General features: G+C 42.5%; 1 protein-coding gene across 4 annotated transcripts in view; it reads left to right on the top strand.

The window, feature by feature from the left end:
• KLHL2 (kelch like family member 2) overlaps positions 1-17,936 on the top strand; it is a 223,970-nt gene that overhangs the window by 81,628 nt on the left and 124,406 nt on the right. For all 4 annotated transcript variants that reach the window (XM_056561229.1, XM_056561221.1, XM_056561215.1 and 1 more), the window contains exons 2-3: positions 5,978-6,100; positions 14,484-14,590. In XM_056561229.1, coding sequence (XP_056417204.1) covers positions 6,048-6,100; positions 14,484-14,590 — 160 coding nt within the window. In that variant the 5' untranslated portion in view covers positions 5,978-6,047. The remainder of the gene's footprint in view (positions 1-5,977; positions 6,101-14,483; positions 14,591-17,936) is intronic.

The following is a 17,936-nucleotide window of genomic DNA, read 5'->3' as shown; positions in this document are numbered from 1 at the left end:
CCTGTGGGGCAAAAAAGTATTTAGTCAGCCACCAATTTTGCAAGTTCTCTCACTTAAAAAGATGAGGCCTGTAATTTTGATCATAGGTATACCTCAACTATGAGAGACATAATGAGAAAAAAAATCCATAAAATCACATTGTTTTGATTTTTAAAGAATTTATTTGCAAATTATGGTGGAAAATAAGTATTTGGTCAATAACAAAAAGTTTATCAATACTATGTTATATACCCTTTGTTGGCAATGACAGAGGTCAAATGTTTTCTGTAAGTCTTCACAAGATTTTCATACACCGTTGCTGGTATTTTGGCCCATTCCTCCATGCAGATCTCCTCTAGAGCAGTGATGTTTTGGTGCTGTCGCCGGGCAACACGGACTTTCAACTCCCTCCAAAGGTTTTCTATGGAGTTGAGATCTGGAGACTGGCTAGGCCACTCCAGGACCTTGAAATGCTTCTTACAAACCCACTCCTTTGTTGCCTGGGCGGTGTGTTTGGGATCATTGTCATGCTGAAAGACCCAGCCATGTTTCATCTTCAGTGCCTTTGCTGATGGAAAGAGGCTTTTACTCAAAATCTCACGATACATGGCCCCATTAATTCTTTCCTTTACAGGAATCAGTCGTCCTTGTCCCTTAGCAGAAAAAAAGTCCCAAAGCGTGTGTTTTTTCCACCCCAATGCTTCACAGTAGGTATGGTGTAATTTGGATGCAACTTGGAATTATTTCTTCTCCAAACACACGTGGAGTTTTTACATAAAAGTTCTACTTTTGGTTTCATCTGACCATATGACATTCTACCAATTCTCTTCTGGATCATCCAAATGCTCTCTAGCAAATGTCAGACTGTCCTGGACATATACTGGCTTAAGCAGGGGGACACGTCTGGCACTGCATGATTTGAGTCCCTGGCGGTGTAGTGTGTTACTGATGGTAGCCTTTGTTACTTTGGTCCCAGCTCTCTGCAGGTCATTCATTTGGTCCCCCCCCCCGGGTGTTCTGGGATTTTTGCTCACTGTTCTTGTGATCATTTTGACACCACTAGGTGAGATCTTGTGTAGATCCCCAGATCAAGGGAGATAATCAGTGGTCTTAACTGTCTTCTATTTTCTAATAATTGCTCCTACAGTTGATTTCTTCACACCAAGCTGCTTGCTTATTGCAGATTCAGTCTTCCCAGACTTGTGCAGGCCTACAATTTTGTGTCTGGTGTCCTTCGACAGCTTTTTGTCTTGGCAATTGTGGAGGTTGGGGGGGGGGGGGGGGGTTTGGGGTGCTGACATTGTCCGGAGCAGGTGGGAGAAGACATTGGTCATACAGCAGCAGCCCATCTCCATTGCTTAGAATAAGGAATTACCATATTAGCAGCAAGAAGAATACCTCCAGAATGGCTGCACTCATTTATAGAAGTGGTCAAAACAGGGGCACCCGTATCTGTGTATTCACGTTAGTGCAGACATCCCTGTTGTCAGATTCCCTTTTGAAGTTGTTTTTATCACTTAAGGCACGTTTCTTCTATGGCCAATTCTTATATTGAACTCTATGGACCACGTAGGGGCGTAAACATAAACCATTGAGCACTGGTCTGCCTCTACCCTCCACACATGTTAAGGATACACTTAAGAGTATGTTATGTAGGAAAAAGACCTGTTAGGCTCTATTCCAATCATGTTTTCCCCCCATACACTTACTTTGTCAGCAACCTAAAAAAAAGTTGCCAGTGTATATCACGACATTCTGAGTTTAATGATCTGAGCATAGTAAACTACGGACTATATTTAATACATTTTCACTAGATTTATTTTGCTGGACTGAAGTGTGCACAAAGCAGTGGTCGATATGTACCCTCCATTCATTTGTTAGAGATGATGCGCTTTACTCATGTCTCTCTGGCTCTCCCATAGAGATATGTAAAAGGGAGCATGTTGACCACCGCTTCGTGTGGGGGATAGACACAGCTTCTTGCAGGAGGAGAGCCGGAGGTCCCAACGGTGTCCCCTATACAAAGAATGCATGTTCACTCTCATTAAACCTAATACACAGAAGTGAGCAGAGGTAAAACCATATATCACTTACACCAATCTGTGGCCTTGTTTAGGAGCTGTACTAACTATTGCTATTAAGAATTTTTGTGCGCAAAAGAGGCAGGAGCCGACATTTCGAGCACCCCTGTCTCTGTCCCCTCTGTTCCTCTATTCCCCCCCCCACCTCTAAGTATTAATTATATTTTTTTATTCTCATGTCTTCTTGAACTTAAACTAATATTTACAAGATGGGAGGGTATATGGACCCAGAGTACATGGGCTCCCGCCTCTATTGCGCACAATATAAAACTTTCATATTAGCAATAGTATTTCTCCACTACAGGACTATCAGGGTAAGTGATACACCTCTTTGTAACTGCCCCCATAGTGCTGGTGAACAGGAGTAAGGAATGGTGTGGATTTTCATTGGATTTAGAGCCCAAATGTCATGGTGAAAGTTGTGGCCGTGCGCTAAAATTAAACTGCACACAGACTTTAAATCACCACAGCACAGAACTGCTCTATTCAAATGTCGCAGAGAAGTGGAGGCCATTCAACAACTGTATTAAAGGGGTACTCCGCCCCTAGACATCTTATCCCCTATCCAAAGGATAGGTGATAAGATGTCTGATCGTGGGGGTCCTGCCGCTGGGGACCCCGAGATCTCGGCTGCGGCACCCCTCTGTCATTACTGCACAGAGCAAACTCGCTCTGTGCGTAATGACGGGCAATACAGGTGCCGGAGCATAGTGAGGTCAAGGCCCGCCCCCCTAATGCAAGTCTATGACGCGTGACGGTCCCCAGCAGCGGGACTCCCGCGATCAGACATCTTATCCCTTATCCTTTGGATAGGGATAAGATGTCTAGGGGGCGGAGTACCCCTTTAAATGTCACATGGGGTTATCCACCACAAGGTGATTTTAGTATGTACCTTGCAGACAGTAATGGACATGCTTAGGAAGGATCTGTGCTTGTCTTGGGGCTAAATGGCTATGTTATGAGATTACCATAAAGCTGTGGCTAGCTTTTTGTGAACTGGAATTTCCTTTTTTTGAGTTTTTTTCTTTTTTGCCTTCAAATCCCATAATTCAATTTTCCTCCCTCCCACACATCAGCCACTCCACCCATTGAAACATAAATGTGCTGCATCCATTCAAAAGACCTGTGGTTTTCAATCAGGGTGCCTACAGCTTTTGCATTAGTTGCAGAATGATCTCTCTCCCACCAAGTGATCGCTCCACCCATTGAAGCAGACAGGCTCCCGATCATCAGCTGACTAGTGAATCAGGTCTCTGCCGCATTGCAAGCTGGGAAAAATCTGAGACAACAGTATTTAGGTGAAAATCACATAAGAATTGTGAGAACCGTCACACACAGGTACAGACACTATATTATGTACTACACTAGCTTTACAGCCCCTGTAGCATGGTCAAATAAAAAAAAAATTCCTGGAATACCCCTTCAATACAATTGTCGCATAGAGTTCTATAGGGCAAGGTGGACTTGCCCTGTGATAACTTCTAAATCTGGCCTGTACAATTTTTGAGCCATTTCTGCGACGCTTCACAAAGTCGCACATGATAAATCGCCGACCACTGGACAAACTGCTCTAAATTAGAACACTTCATGGCAATCACATGTAAACTTTCAAAATGAAGTGTCACACGGGACCAGCCTGTGGCTTTTCATGGGACAAAAAAAGCAGCTTAAAGGGGTACTCCGGCCCGAAGACATCTTATCCCCCTATCCAAAGGATAAAGAATAAGATGTTTGCCGCTGGGGACCCCCGCAATCTTGCATTCAGTACCCACCTCGGCTGTCACGCCCCCTCCTATAGCCTTTCATAGGGGGGGCAGTGTGTGGCATCACACGGGGCAGAGTCGTGACGTCACGATACTCTGGCCCCGTGGTCGTCACGTGGCAGACTCTGAGCTGGCAGCGTAGCGTGCAATTCCCAAAGGTGGGTACTGAATGCAAGATTGCGGGGGTCCCACGCGGGCGGACATCTTATCCCCTATCCTTTGGATAAGGGATAAGATGTCTTAGGGCCGGAGTACCCCTTTAAATGGTTTGATAAATTCTCCACTATAACGTTTGTGTAGAGTTTATTGCAGGTGTCCGATTGCCTTTGAAGGGGGTATTCCAGGAAAACTTTTTTTTTTCTGGTCCTGGAAGATGCGTGGATAACGTGAAATGGTGCGGTTGTTCCTGACAGCCGCTCCTAGACTCCTTGCCCGGAGCAGCTCCCCCTCCACTCAGGTGTCTTTTGATATTTGCTTTTTATGGAACCTGCAAGTTCTCAATAAAGCGAACACGTCTGATTGGCATGGTGAGTGCGGACTATATTTCTTTCTTTGCACCATATATACAAGAGAATGTCTTTCCTGCATGTCCAGCACCGCCTATCAAGCCGCACACCCGAGACTGCAATATTGGGTCAGCTGCATAGTGGTTCTCTAGCAGTGCCCACCCTATTTTTCTCTCCAGATATAGATTTGTAAATTACTTCTATTAATAAATCTAAATCCTTTCAATAATTGTCAGCTGCTTAGGTTGAGTTGTTGTTGTTTTCTGTCTGGCAACAGTGCTCTCTGCTGACATCTCTGCTTGTCTCGGGAACTGCACAGTAGAAGAGGTTTGCTATGGGGATTTGCTTCTAAACTGGGCGGTTCCCGAGACACGTGTCATCAGAGAGCACTTAGACAGAAAAGAACAACTCAACTTCAGCAGTTCATAAGTACTAAAAGGATGAAGATTTTTTAATAGAAGTAATTTACAAATCGGTTTAATTTTCTAGAGCCAGTTGATATTAAAAAAAATTTTTTTTTCCTGGAATACCCCTTTAATCATACTCAGGATATCTCCAACTTCGGAGCTCAGGACTACAGCGATCAGGACACTGCTTTGCCTGAAGTCTCTTGCAAGACCAAATTGTGGGAGATTATGGGTAAGTTCACACGTATGCAGATTTGATGTGCAGGATTTAATACACAGGATTTTCTGCTGCAGATTTCAATGTATACTAAATGACTGAGCACAGCGTCTAATCTGCAGTTACAAATCCTGCGCATCAAATCTGCGCAGGATCCTGGATGTGTGAACGTACCCTTAAACGAATATCCTGCCGTCAGGTCATGATTGCAGTTACACTTTAACAAATGTGCTGGACACTCTGCTTTTTCAGTAATTCCACAGTAGCAGTCTAGAAAAGAACATAAAATAGAAAAAAAATCTAATGTATTCCTCTTTTATTAGGGTACTTTTACACTTACACTGGAGCATCATTGGGTGCCTCCAATTTTTTTACCAATAATCTGGTAAAATTGTGGACACAATGTTGGGAACCCTACATATGCTGTTCCTGCCAGGTGTAGAAGGAAGTGTTTCCCAACCAGGGTGCCTCCAGCTGTTTCAAGACTACAACTCCCAGCATGCCCGGACAGCCTTTGGCTGTCCGGACATGCTGGGAGTTGTAGTTTTGCAACAGCTGGATGCACCTAGTTGGGAAACACTGGTATAAGGGCTCTACCGGTGCTTTTTTAAATTTATTTTATAAAAATTATTTTTATATTTTATTTATTTTTTTTGTTTATCTGTTCCTCACAATGATGGAATGGAATGACTGAATAAACCATACAGGTGTGAATCCAGTGCTATCCTTTTTTTATTTTTTTTAAGCTTCATTTTGATCTAATGCCTGGAAGAAGTATGCAAAGAATTATGCTACGCTTCCCAGTATTTTATTTCATGCTGGCATTATTGCTTTTATTTATATTGATAATCAAGACGTAACAATCAATTGACATTCAAAGGATCTGGTAGACTTAAAATTGGGGCTTGCTTGTCTCCCTTTAAGATTTTTATCATTTTGACACCAGGAATATTTCTGCACGCTGCTGTTCTTCTCTGCTGGTGGAGGTAGTGCAGATGAATAAGTGTGTGTGTTTTTTGCACAGGAACACGAAGCTATGCCAGCAGAAGCCTGTGGAAGTGAAGGAGAACCCAGAAAAGCTCTGTCCAGTGACTATGAACCCTCGGCACACCAGGAAGGCCTTCAAGGTTATGAATGAACTCCGCAGGTATTGTTTTTACATCCAGACATGATATATCTCTAGGTCTTTAATTGGTAGCTTACTTCTTTTCACAGACTCAACTTGTGGTCATACGGCATCTTCAAAAGGGGGCAGACATCTATTTCATCCCCCAAGGTTTCATCAGCAGCAAAAAAAACTTTCAGTTCACCTAAGAATTAAGTGAAGAATATGAGCTTGTAATGTGTGTGTGGGGACAGAACATGTGCTGTTGTTAAAGGGGTACTCCGGTGAAAACCTTTTTTCTTTTAAATCAACTGGTGGCAGAAAGTTAAACATATTTGTAAATTACTTCAATTGAAAAATCTTAATCCTTCCAGTACTTATTAGCTGCTGAATGCTACAGAGGAAATCCCTTTCTTTTTGGAACACTGATGACCTCACAAGCACAGTGCTCTCTGCTGACATCTCTGTCCATTTTAGCAACCATGCATAGCAGATGTATGCTAAGGGTAGCATGGTGGCTCAGTGGTTAGCACTGCTGCCTTGCAGTGCTGGGGACTTGGGTTCAAATCCCACTAAGGACAACAATAAATAAAGCGTTATTATTATTATAATAACGTCAGCAGAGAGAACTGTGCTCGTGATGTCATCAGAGAGCATTCCAAAAAGAAAATAATTTTCTCTGTAGTATTCAGCAGCTAATAAGTACAGGAAGGATTAAGATTTTTTAATAGAAGTAATTTACAAATATGTTTAACTTTCTGCCACCAGTTGATTTAAAAGAAAAAAGGTTTTCACCGGAGTACCCCTTTAAGCTTCTCTTTTTAAATCTTGTTTTCTTTCACCTTATCTTCAGTTAACCCCTTAAGGACTCAGCCCATTTTCACCTTATGGACTCAAAACAATGTTCCTTTTTGCACTTTCGTTTTTTTCCTCCTTCTTCTAAAAATCATAACGCATTCAATTTATTTTGCACCTACAGACCCATATAAGGGCTTGTTGTTTGTGTCACCAATTGTACTTTGTAATGACATAACTTTTTATAACCTAATCTGCGGCAAAAAAAATGACACCTGAACTTTATTCTCTAGGTCCATATGGTTACATGGATACCCAATTTATATAGGTTTCATTTATTTTACTACTTGAAAAAAAATTATAACTACATGCACCAAAATTAATGTTTAACCCCTTAACGACGCAGGACGTATATTTACGTCCTGCGCCGGCTCCCGCGATATGAAGCGGGATCGCGCCGCGATCCTGCATCATATCGATTCGGTCCCGGCGCTCATCAACGGCCGGGACCCGCGGCTAATACCACACATCGCCGATCGCGGCGATGTGCGGTATTAACCCTTTAGAAGCGGCGGTCAAAGCTGACCGCCGCTTCTAAAGTGAAACTGAAAGTATCCCAGCTGCTCAGTCGGGCACCGGGAGGGCCCTTACCTGCCTCCTCGGTGTCCGATCGACGAATGACTGCTCCGTGCCAAGTGCCGATAATGCTGATCACAGGCGTGTTAATACACGCCAGTGATCAGCATAGGAGATCAGTGTGTGCAGTGTTATAGGTCCCAGCATGTACTGTCAGACCGTGCATGCTGGGAGTTGTAGTTTTGCAACAGCGGGAGGGACACTGGTTGGAAAGTACTGAGTTAGGTAACAGAACCTGTGTCCCTCCAGCTGTTGCAAAACTACAACTCCCAGCATGCACGGTCTGTCAGTACATGCTGGGAGTTGTAGTTTTGCAACAGCTATAGGCACACACTGGTTGGAAAACCTTCAATTAGATTCTGTTACCTAACTCAGTACTTTCCAACCAAACTGAAGGTTTTCCAACCAGTGTTCCTATAGCTGTTGCAAAACTACAACTCCCAGCATGTACTGATGCTGGGAGATGTAGTTATGCAACAGCTGGAGGTACGCAACTACAACTCCCAGCATGCCGAGACAGCTGTTTGCAGTTTGGGCATGCTGGGATATGCAGATTTGCAACATTTGGAGGGCTACAGTTAAGAGACCACTGCAGTGATCTCCAAACTGTGGACCTCCAGATGTTGCAAAACTACAGATCCCAGCATGCACAGACAGCAAACTACTGTGTGGGCATGCTAGGAGTTGTAGTTTTGCAAGATCTAGAGGGCAGTATAAAGATCACTGTGCAGTGGTCTCTAAACTTTAGACCTCCAGCTGTTGCAAAACTGCAAATCCCAGCATGCCCAAACAGCTGTCTGGGCATGCTGGGAGTTGTAGTTTTACAACATCTGGAGGGCTATAGTGTAGAGACCACTGTATAGTGGTCTCAGACTGTAGCTCTCTAGATGTTTGTTAACTTACTGGCTTCCGTCGGATCCAGGGAGCCAGCCACACGACATGCCGCCCGCCGATCACTGCAGCTGATCGTGTCCCGCAGCCTCCACCGATGGGTAAGTGAACTTCGGCAACCAGTCCCCTTCGGTTCCTCATTCTGCCCCGCCTATTGTGGATGGGCAGTACGGGTAAAACAAAAGTTAACCCCACCACCCCCGATCTGCTATTGGTCGTCGGGGGTGCCTGCTGATCGATATCAGCAGTCACCCCGGTCCGGGACCGAAATTCCCACGGGCGTACAAGTATGCCCTTGGTCCTTAAGACCCAGGTACAGAAGGCGTACCTGTATGCCCAGGGTCCTGTATGGGTTAAAGGGGTTCTCCGGTGCTAAAACATCTTATCCCCGATCCAAAGGATAGGGGATAAGATGCCTGATCGCGGGAGTCCCGCCGCTGGGTGCAAGATTCCGGGGTGCCGCGTGCAAGATCCCGGTGGTCCCCAGCGGCGGGACTCCAGTGATCAGGCATCTTATCCCCTATCCTTTGGATAGGGGATAAGATGTTTAAGCACCGGAGAACCTCTTTAAGGACTTGCGAACAGGGGCGTAACTGTATGCCCTGTGTCCTTAACTGGTTAAACATACCAGGAATATATGATGCTGGCACATAGGTCGGGCCTTTTGCCCATAATACAAATGCGAAAATGGTGTAGTTAAAACCTCTGTACTTTGGCCTGTATTTTGGCCATTAAAACCAGGATTGGGTCCAAAAAACAGAGATGCATACAGTTTTTATACTGTTATTGTGACTACCTGGCACTGCTTAATGTGAATAAACGCCACTTCCAACTGTGCATATCACCTAGGCAAAATAACAGTCCTAAGTCTCTGGTGGTGCCACACGTTTGCAGACAACTCCATAGCCAACTCTTCAGAGATGAAAGTAAGGAATGGAGCACTTACCATTAGATAAGTAAAATAAATTGGTTTCTATTTACTATGTGCATATGTTCAGATAGCAGAGATTGCCGTGCTGGGGACCCTTCACGCTGATTAACCCTTAATCCAGCCCAATTGGCGCTTAATCAATCCCATTCTTAATTTTACTGTTTTAAGTTCTACTCCTATGCATAACAAGGTGCAAAATGCTGACCAAAATATACAGGTGTGGCCAAGGCCCAATAGTATTAGGAAGCTGCTTATTTGTAGCATTGGAAATGATAGGACTATTGTATCCAAAGACCCGCCATACGCAGAGGTTGTGTACAGTGCCCTTTACATAAAAGTCCTAATGTTTAACAGGTGGATATCTACATTTCAAGATTTCATCATACTGATCAATAGGAAATGGAAAGTTGTTCAAAACCTAATATAAAGCTATTTAGAGCATAATTTATTTGTCTACATGTGCATCTGAATTTTATGGTGTTTCGGTGCAGGTCATTTCTACTACGTATCTCAGCATGTCTTTTGCAGCTGCTCAGAGATGTAGAGAGGGATTATCGGTCATTGGTTTTTTGTTTTTTCCCCCCTACTCCATGCCAGCAAGGAAATCTGAAATTTCTACTCAACAGTGTATCTGCCAGCAAACATTACTACAGTATTTTTCTTCTGTGAGTTATCCAATGAGATGCCAGCAAGATGACCGTTTTTGTTCTGCTCCACTGGATAAACAATAAATGTCCATGTTAGATGAACATGTGCTCTCTTTCTTATGCCAGAATATCTCCTCCATTTTGGTACTGTGACTTTTTGGTCATTAGAGCTTTTTTTTCATTGTGACTTTTTCCAGGGCACTTTCCTGCGGGAAACATTTACCTTTTTCATGTCACTCCCGACTATGTCAGTAAAGTGGACAAGAACTAGTAACTAAACTGTGTATATTGGTTGGTTTTAGGTGAGAACAGACGTGTAATGCTTAACAACCATGCTCTTCTTAGAAAGTAAAGTGGTCAGGAACTAAAGAAAGCCATAAAGATGTGGTGTGGGAGTTCTCGAGAATAATTACTGCAGGAGGTAGATGAATGTGATCTGTTATACTGGAAATATAGAAATCCTATCTAGAAGCTTGAAATAAAGCTTTGTGTCCTAATATTATGGAGATAACTTACTTTCATTACGCCTCCTATAGCCATCCGATTACAAGAATGGTCATGTTTTGCCGCAGTATGAAGCTCTTTGCTCTCACACACACCCTCTCTTTAATTTGTTTCCTAATGTAATTATCCTGTTTAGAGGCTGAGGTCTGGGTGTGATGACAGCGGAGACCTGCATTCACAGGAACGAAGACGCCTCATTTCACAGATCTATATGTGCCTCATTAGATGTCTGAAGCCGAATGTACGTTTATAGACCTGATCTAATAAAGAGACTCCGAAAACCACAAACTTTTATTATAGAAAATGAGACCTTTTGTCATCCAAATGTACCATATTTTTAGACCTTTTGAACCGGGTTTGCATGGTTGCCAATACACACAGTAAAGAATGTGTAACCTGCATGTAAAATGCTGTTTTTTGTAAGAACATTTACAGTTGGACTTAAATGGGTTGTGCCAGTAATAAAATGTATCCCCTATGCATAGCATAGGGAATAAATGTATTAGTGTAGGATGAGTTATACTCTAGTCTCCAGTCTCATATTGGAATGGAGCGGTGGTCATGCGTGCGCACTGCCACTCCTTTCAGTATTTATGGGACTGCTATAGGAGTACTGTGGCCAAAATAAAAGGAGTACTGCAGAGTTAGACACTTATCCCCTCTCCGCATTGGGTCCGACCACTGGCACACCCTGTGATCTCCCGTACGCAGACCCGGCATTGCCACAGCTGTGCATGGCTAATGCGAGTTTCGTCGACCTCTCCTCTCTGGATTAAGGCTTCATCTTCGCCTCTCCCATAGAGATACATGGAGACCTCTGCATCCTGCTGCAGCTGATGCGCCTCCTGCACGGAGAGCCAGGGCCTCGTACAGGAGATTGCAGGAGGCCCAGCATTCAGGCCGCCTGCGATCAAACACTTATGCTCTATCCTGCACTGCAGATGTCCTTTTAACTTATCCCCTATCCCTGGCAAAGAATTGAAATGTCCCTTGTTTTTCAGTGGTAAGAAACTTAGAAAAATGTGTGGTTTGTGAAGCAAAATCCATGGGGTTTTCAATGCAATGCAGTTTTCGCATCAAAGGCCACATGATTTTGACTGTGTGAACATGGCTAATAAACTAGAACAATCAGGGCCGGCCCTACCATGGGACCTGGTGGGACCATTGGTCCCAGGCAGCATTTTTCAGGGGCGACACTTTGCCCCCTTTTTAAAATTTATGTGCCACCTAGGTCTATGGTCAGGCCGGCCCTGCCACTGCACCTCCGCTCATTGTTCTAAAGCGGCGCCAGCACAGCCCGAGCTGCCTAATAGCGCAGCGGACACTTTAGAATCAAATGTGGGGGAACTATGCTGACAACCTAATGTGGGGGAACTTTGCTGACAACCTAATGTGGGGGAACTTTGCTGACAACCTAATGTGGGGGAACTTTGCTGACAACCTAATGTGGGGGAACTATGCTGACAAACTAATACTGCAGATTAACGCGAGTTGCATTGTTGTGGAGCTCTTGAATATGCATTTCACTCTTGGACCCAGGCAGCACAATTTCTTGGGCCGGCCCTGGTAACAATGCACTTATAGGGTATCATTTCACACTGCACAAAATCTGCTGTGCCGTGGGAAATACACTGTATTCTTAATTGAGCATACACACAGGGCTACCCTGCAGTTGAGTGAGGTTTGGAGGTGGGGCCAACGTGACTGAACACACAGGGCTGTCACTGGGTAGCCCTGTGTGTAGGTTCAATGGAGAATACATAGCCTACTTATAAATGGAGGTGTGTCGACCACCCCAGGAAGCTGTGACAGACACACCCCCTCCATGTATCTCTTTGGCAGAGATACAGCATTAGCCAGAGATACGCGAGAGATGCATAGAGCTACAGCTTTGTGCCATGGTCTACACACTCCAATGATGCATACAGCCAAGGTGCTGGGCGGGGGGTCCCAGTGGTTGGACCTCTGCGGTCTGACACTTATCTCCTATCCTACGGAAAGGGAATGCGTTTTTTGATACTGGTTAACCTCTATTAAATCTTCATAAAACAATTTAATTGTGATAATAGGTCAGGCTTTCACCTGATGGCAAGATTTCTCTAAAAAAAAAAAACAAAAAAAAAAAAACACTTTAAATAAGAAACAAATGAAAACTGCATGTAGTGTGAACTGACCCCAACCTATCTTAGTGTCTGAGTTGGCCTGGGTGACCTCCAGTAGCAGCAGTCTAGTTAGACGAAAAGGTGCAATAATCAGACACCACACCCTCTCTCTGCAAAGCAAGAGGAGTAATAGAAAATGTAGGCTGCATTATCAAGTCATTATACGAATAGATTTGCAATTTGAAATGGCTGAAAATATGCTTGACACATCAGCTAAAAGGTGTAAGACATATACAATTACTTCCACATTATTCTTACTATATATATTGCTGCAGTATATTGTTTACACTAGGTCAAGCTGTCAAGATTTTAGTAGCATCTGTTCTTGTTATTGCATCTGTCTTTCATTTGAGTAGACTGAATCTGCAGTACCCAGCACAGCGGCTTCTAATTGTACAGCATGCCAGTGTAGAGAGCGGTGTAAACAGTAGGTGGCCAAAGTTGTTCTCTAAAGGTATGTTCACACGTGTGCATATTTTTTCTGCAGATTTCCTGCTCATTTACTTCAATATGTAGCAAAATATGCTATAGCAAATCTGCAGCAGAAATGAAGGGTTTGTTCACGTGTGTATTTTCTGCTGCAGATTTGCTTCAGCAGATTTTGCTGCCCATTAAAGTCAACGGGCAGCAATATCTGCAGCAAAAATACGCACGTGTGAATGTACCCTAAGGGTGCGTTCACACGTATAGGATCTGCTGCGTATTTTTGCTGTATATTTTCTGCAGCGGATTTTGCTACTCATTGAAGTTAATGGGTAGCAAAATAAGCTGCACAAAATGTGCTGCAGATCTTGTATGTGTTAACGTACTTTAAAGGGTCACTCTCATTTAAACTAATTTTTGCTATTGCACTCCTTATGGTAAATAAAAAATATTTCAAATATAGTTTGGTTAAAAAGAAGTTTTCTATGTTTTATTTGTGCTTAAAAAGCTCGAGCACATTTTCCCCCAACTCATACAAATTTTGGACCGAAGTCTAAACACAGGAAGTGCAGCCTGAAGTGCTGAGAGGGGGGGGGGGGTGTCCAACCAACAACATATGGCAGTTAAGTGTGAGAGGAGCTATGATTGGATGAGGTTGGACCCCCCCCCCCCCCCCCCCCTCAGCACTCCAGGCTGCACTTTGTGTTTGGACCTAAGTCTGTGTATAAGATGGGGGAAAATGTGCTCTTGAGCTCTTTTTTTTTAAGCACAAATAAAACATATTATTATTTATTTTTTTAACAAAGTATATTAGAAATATATATTTATATATATATATATATAAATATATATATATATATATATATATATATATATATATATATATATATAATTATATAATTATATATTTTTTTTTTACCATAAGTAGTGCAAAAGCAAAAATTAATTTCAATGAGTTACCTCTGCGCAGATTTGATGCGCAGGATTTGTAACTGCAGATTAGAAGCTGTGCGCAGTCATTTAGTTTACCTTGAAATCTGTAGCATAAAATCCTGTGCATCAAATCTGCGTACGTGTGAACTTACCCTAAGGATGTATTCACACGTACAGTGTCCAGATTTTATGCTGCGGAGTTCAGTGTAAACTAAATGACTGAACACATCAAATCTGCAACTTTAAATCCTGCGCGTCCAATATGGGCACGATACTGTATGCGTGATTACACCCTTTGTGTCTATTCACACGTACAGTATCCGGCGCAGGATTTGATTTGGCGTTCACTCATTTAGTTTACATTGAAATCTGTAGCATAAAATCCTGCGCATCAAATCTGCACAGAATACTGTGTGAATAGACTATTAAGGGGTATTCTATATAGATGTGTATTAAATGTATTGATCTGCTATTTAGTATCATTCCTGTTTTATTCTTTACAGCCAGAATTTGTTATGTGATGTGACAATTGTAGCAGAAGATGTGGAGATAACGGCTCACAAGGTGGTTCTGGCAGCATGCAGTCCTTACTTCCATGCCATGTTTACAGGTACTATTCCGTTTGTTCCAGAGTCTCTATTTCAAAATTGACTGTTAGAATAATCGCTCAGTACTGTACTTAATGTACACCAGCTTTCCTTCTGGGGGATAGCTTTTCTATGCACTGTACTATTCCCGTTATGACTTCCTGCACTGCACAGGGGTGTGGTGCGGTGCCAGTGTTTACTCTCTCTAGACTCCGTCAGCTATCACAGGAATAAGGTGGAAGAAACTGGACACAACTGATCCATTGATGTCACCTAGCAATGTGTATTATTGAGGTGTTCATATCTTATGGCATCATTGCTTGTGTATTTGCATTGTGGTGCTCCTTGGACAGTGTAATGTTCTAGTTTTTTCCGCCTCCACGATTTATGCATTTAATATTTCTTAAATATCAGGCAAAGACTAATGTAGAGTTAATGTATAACAATTGTCCTTTGCAATCCAGTCCAGTGTGCATTTTATGACACTTGTAAGGACCTACTAATAGTTCTTACAGTGATGCTAAACTGGCACAACAAAATGGTTTTGTCTTCAGAACTACTACAGCTTGTCAGCAAGAGTGAAGAACTGCTCTGGGTTTATCTGTCTTGGAACTTCATTTGGGGAGTGCGATCACAAAATCCATTTAATAGGCAGGACCTGAGCTGACCAAAGGTATGCTCCAAGCAGTACTGTCTGGTCAGATTTTGCAAAATGAATGGGCTCCAGAGGGAACCAATTAAAGTCCATGGAATCGATCTATGTCTGACTCTATTTTCTGGCCCTGGATGGAGTCTACGACACGTATGTGAACAAGACTTTACTCTGCTGGTACTGATCCATTCAGGTTTTTTATAGCCTCTAGTACAGCGGTCTGGTTCATTACAGCTTCCTGTGAAATTTTATCCAAACTACACTCACTTTTGTACATTGGATTAGATATTATGGGAAAAGTACAATTTGAGAGCAAAGTCAACTCGTTGCCCCATTAACAGACCAAAAACTGCTTTAAAAAAAATGGAAATCCGCACAGAACTTGCTGTGCATTTTTTTTTTTTTTGTACCGTTTCTGTTGTGGTTTGTTAGGGACGTTTTTATTTAGGCTCCCTTTAATATTGGTGGAGCTCAAGGCAGAACCAGGCACAAGTGATTTGTCCAATCTTCTCCCACGCTTCTCCCGAGCATCATTTTTTCTTTCCACATCTCCCATGGAAATTAAGCCCTTGCAGTTTTGAGTCCAAAATCAGCACAGTTTGTGTTTTGTGCCCTAATGAATCAACAACTTTAGGGGAACCCCCAAAGGGGTACCCTAAACTAGAAACCCCCCAAAAATAAATTTAAAATTTAACTTATTAAATGTTGTTAAAATGAACTGATAAAGTGATAATAATGTGACAGAAGAGTATATATGTACCACACTGATTAAAATTACCGGGTCTAACAAGCACATATGTTAATGACTGATGAGAGAAATCTCTAGATAGTATATGACACAATTGCTGGTATGGCCACTACTGAGATACTAGAAAGGTTTGAGTGCTAGTAGAATCCCTGGCGGCAGTCCTCTGACGCTGCTTAGGCAGCAAAACGCTGTCAGGACGCTGGCTTGTGTATAATATTTTAATTGCAGGGATTCTACTAGCACATACATATATACTCTTCTGTCGCATCATTATCACTTTATCAGTTCATTTTAACAACATTTAAGTTAAATTTATTTTTGGGGGGTTTCTAGTTTAGGGTACCCCTTTGGGGGTTTCCCCTAAAGTTGTTGATTGATTATTCCCCTGTTACCCCCTGGGGTTTGTTGTTTGTGCCCTAATTGTCCCAATATTTAGACCATGTCCCCGCATGTCATTGTTGTTTTCATGGCCTGTACATGTGGTTAATGTATTGACTGTAAATTGCCATAATTCTGCAGTACTGGCAAACTTTTTTTTCGCACAGATGTAGCTAGTTTTGTTTGTTGGATCATGTAAACAGAAGACCATGCCCCATGAACATCACTGTAGTCTTGGACTTGTCATCTGATGCCCCAACACGGGAGGTTATGAGGAGATTAGTGTGCAATGACTTTAAAGGATTCTAATGGCTCTGTAATTAAATCTAGCAGCATGAAGTTCAGGCGAACACTACAGTGACCTGGTTGTTCCCCCCCGCATTGCTTCTATTGAATTTATTTTCTCCGTTGGTGCTGGGATACTTCCTGTGCTGCTGGATCTAAGGATAATGAATATTCATTTCCCTTTCTCACAAATTAGAGAGGCTATCAAAGAGTGGGATCTTCAAAAGGAAGATGGCAATTAAGGAAACTTTGTATATTTTTACTAGTGCATTTTCTTTTATCTGATAAATGACATTAATTCTAATTTCCAGTAACTAGCATACTGCATGTATACTATCCATATAGAGTAGAGGGAGAGATCTCCCGACTTCTTTTTAGAAAAGGGAAGTGTTGAGCTTTGGATCATCAGGAGCTCCGTGAACAGCCCGGTGCCCAGCCTGATTATTTCCAGCTAGACCTTGCTTAGCAGATTATGAGCAGAGATATGAGCAGTCGGCTGAGCTGTGTTATGGTGTTGGAGCATAATGAAATAAGCCATACGTGTCTAGAAATTACTCAGTCTAGGTTAGGGCCATGTACATCTTATTTCATGTAATCCCATTGATTTTATTATCATTTATTACATCAAGGCTTTACTACAACTGATTTGCAGCAAAATCTGAATCCATCCTGAAAAGTTTTCTCCCATTGTAACCAGATTAGCAAGATAAAAGGGCTCGGTTACATGGGAAATTCTGCATCAAAATACCAGTGGAAGCCATGGTAAAAAGTGTACCGTGGATTTTGATTTATTTACAGTCAGAAAAACTTGCAGAAATTCTATATTTAAACATGCAGATAAGTGATATGGTACTTAGTTTGGTAAAAAATAATTTGACTCCGTATTCTAAAAAGCAGGGGTATTTTTTAGTGCTGTATGGTCACTAAATGGTGTTTACTATCGAAGTCAAAGGGAGATGACTTTTCATGTGGAAACACACTGGTTTGGATGCAGAAATCTGCTTGGATTTTAGCCTTGTAAACATGCCCAAACTGTTGTCAGGTCCTAAAACTATTAAAAAGGAATCGGTCACCAGGGTCACCTACATTAACCTGCTGTTGCAGATAATGCTGATTTCAATGCTGTTTGACTTCTCTTTCTATTCCAGAGTTACACCACATGAAGTACTGTGATTCACTGGGGACATTTCCATCCCCTTGGTGCACTCTTCCTGCTCATCAGCTTAGCCCTGTGCAATGCCCCCTACATAAATAGTGTGTCATGCTGGTGGCAGATTCCCCTTAGGATTATTAAAAAAACACCAAA

The sequence above is a fragment of the Hyla sarda genome, chromosome 1 (genome assembly GCF_029499605.1).
Source record: "Hyla sarda isolate aHylSar1 chromosome 1, aHylSar1.hap1, whole genome shotgun sequence".
Taxonomy (NCBI): Eukaryota; Metazoa; Chordata; class Amphibia; order Anura; family Hylidae; genus Hyla; species Hyla sarda.
Note: the sequence above shows the minus strand (reverse complement) of the source record. Positions and strands in the feature narration are given on the sequence as shown.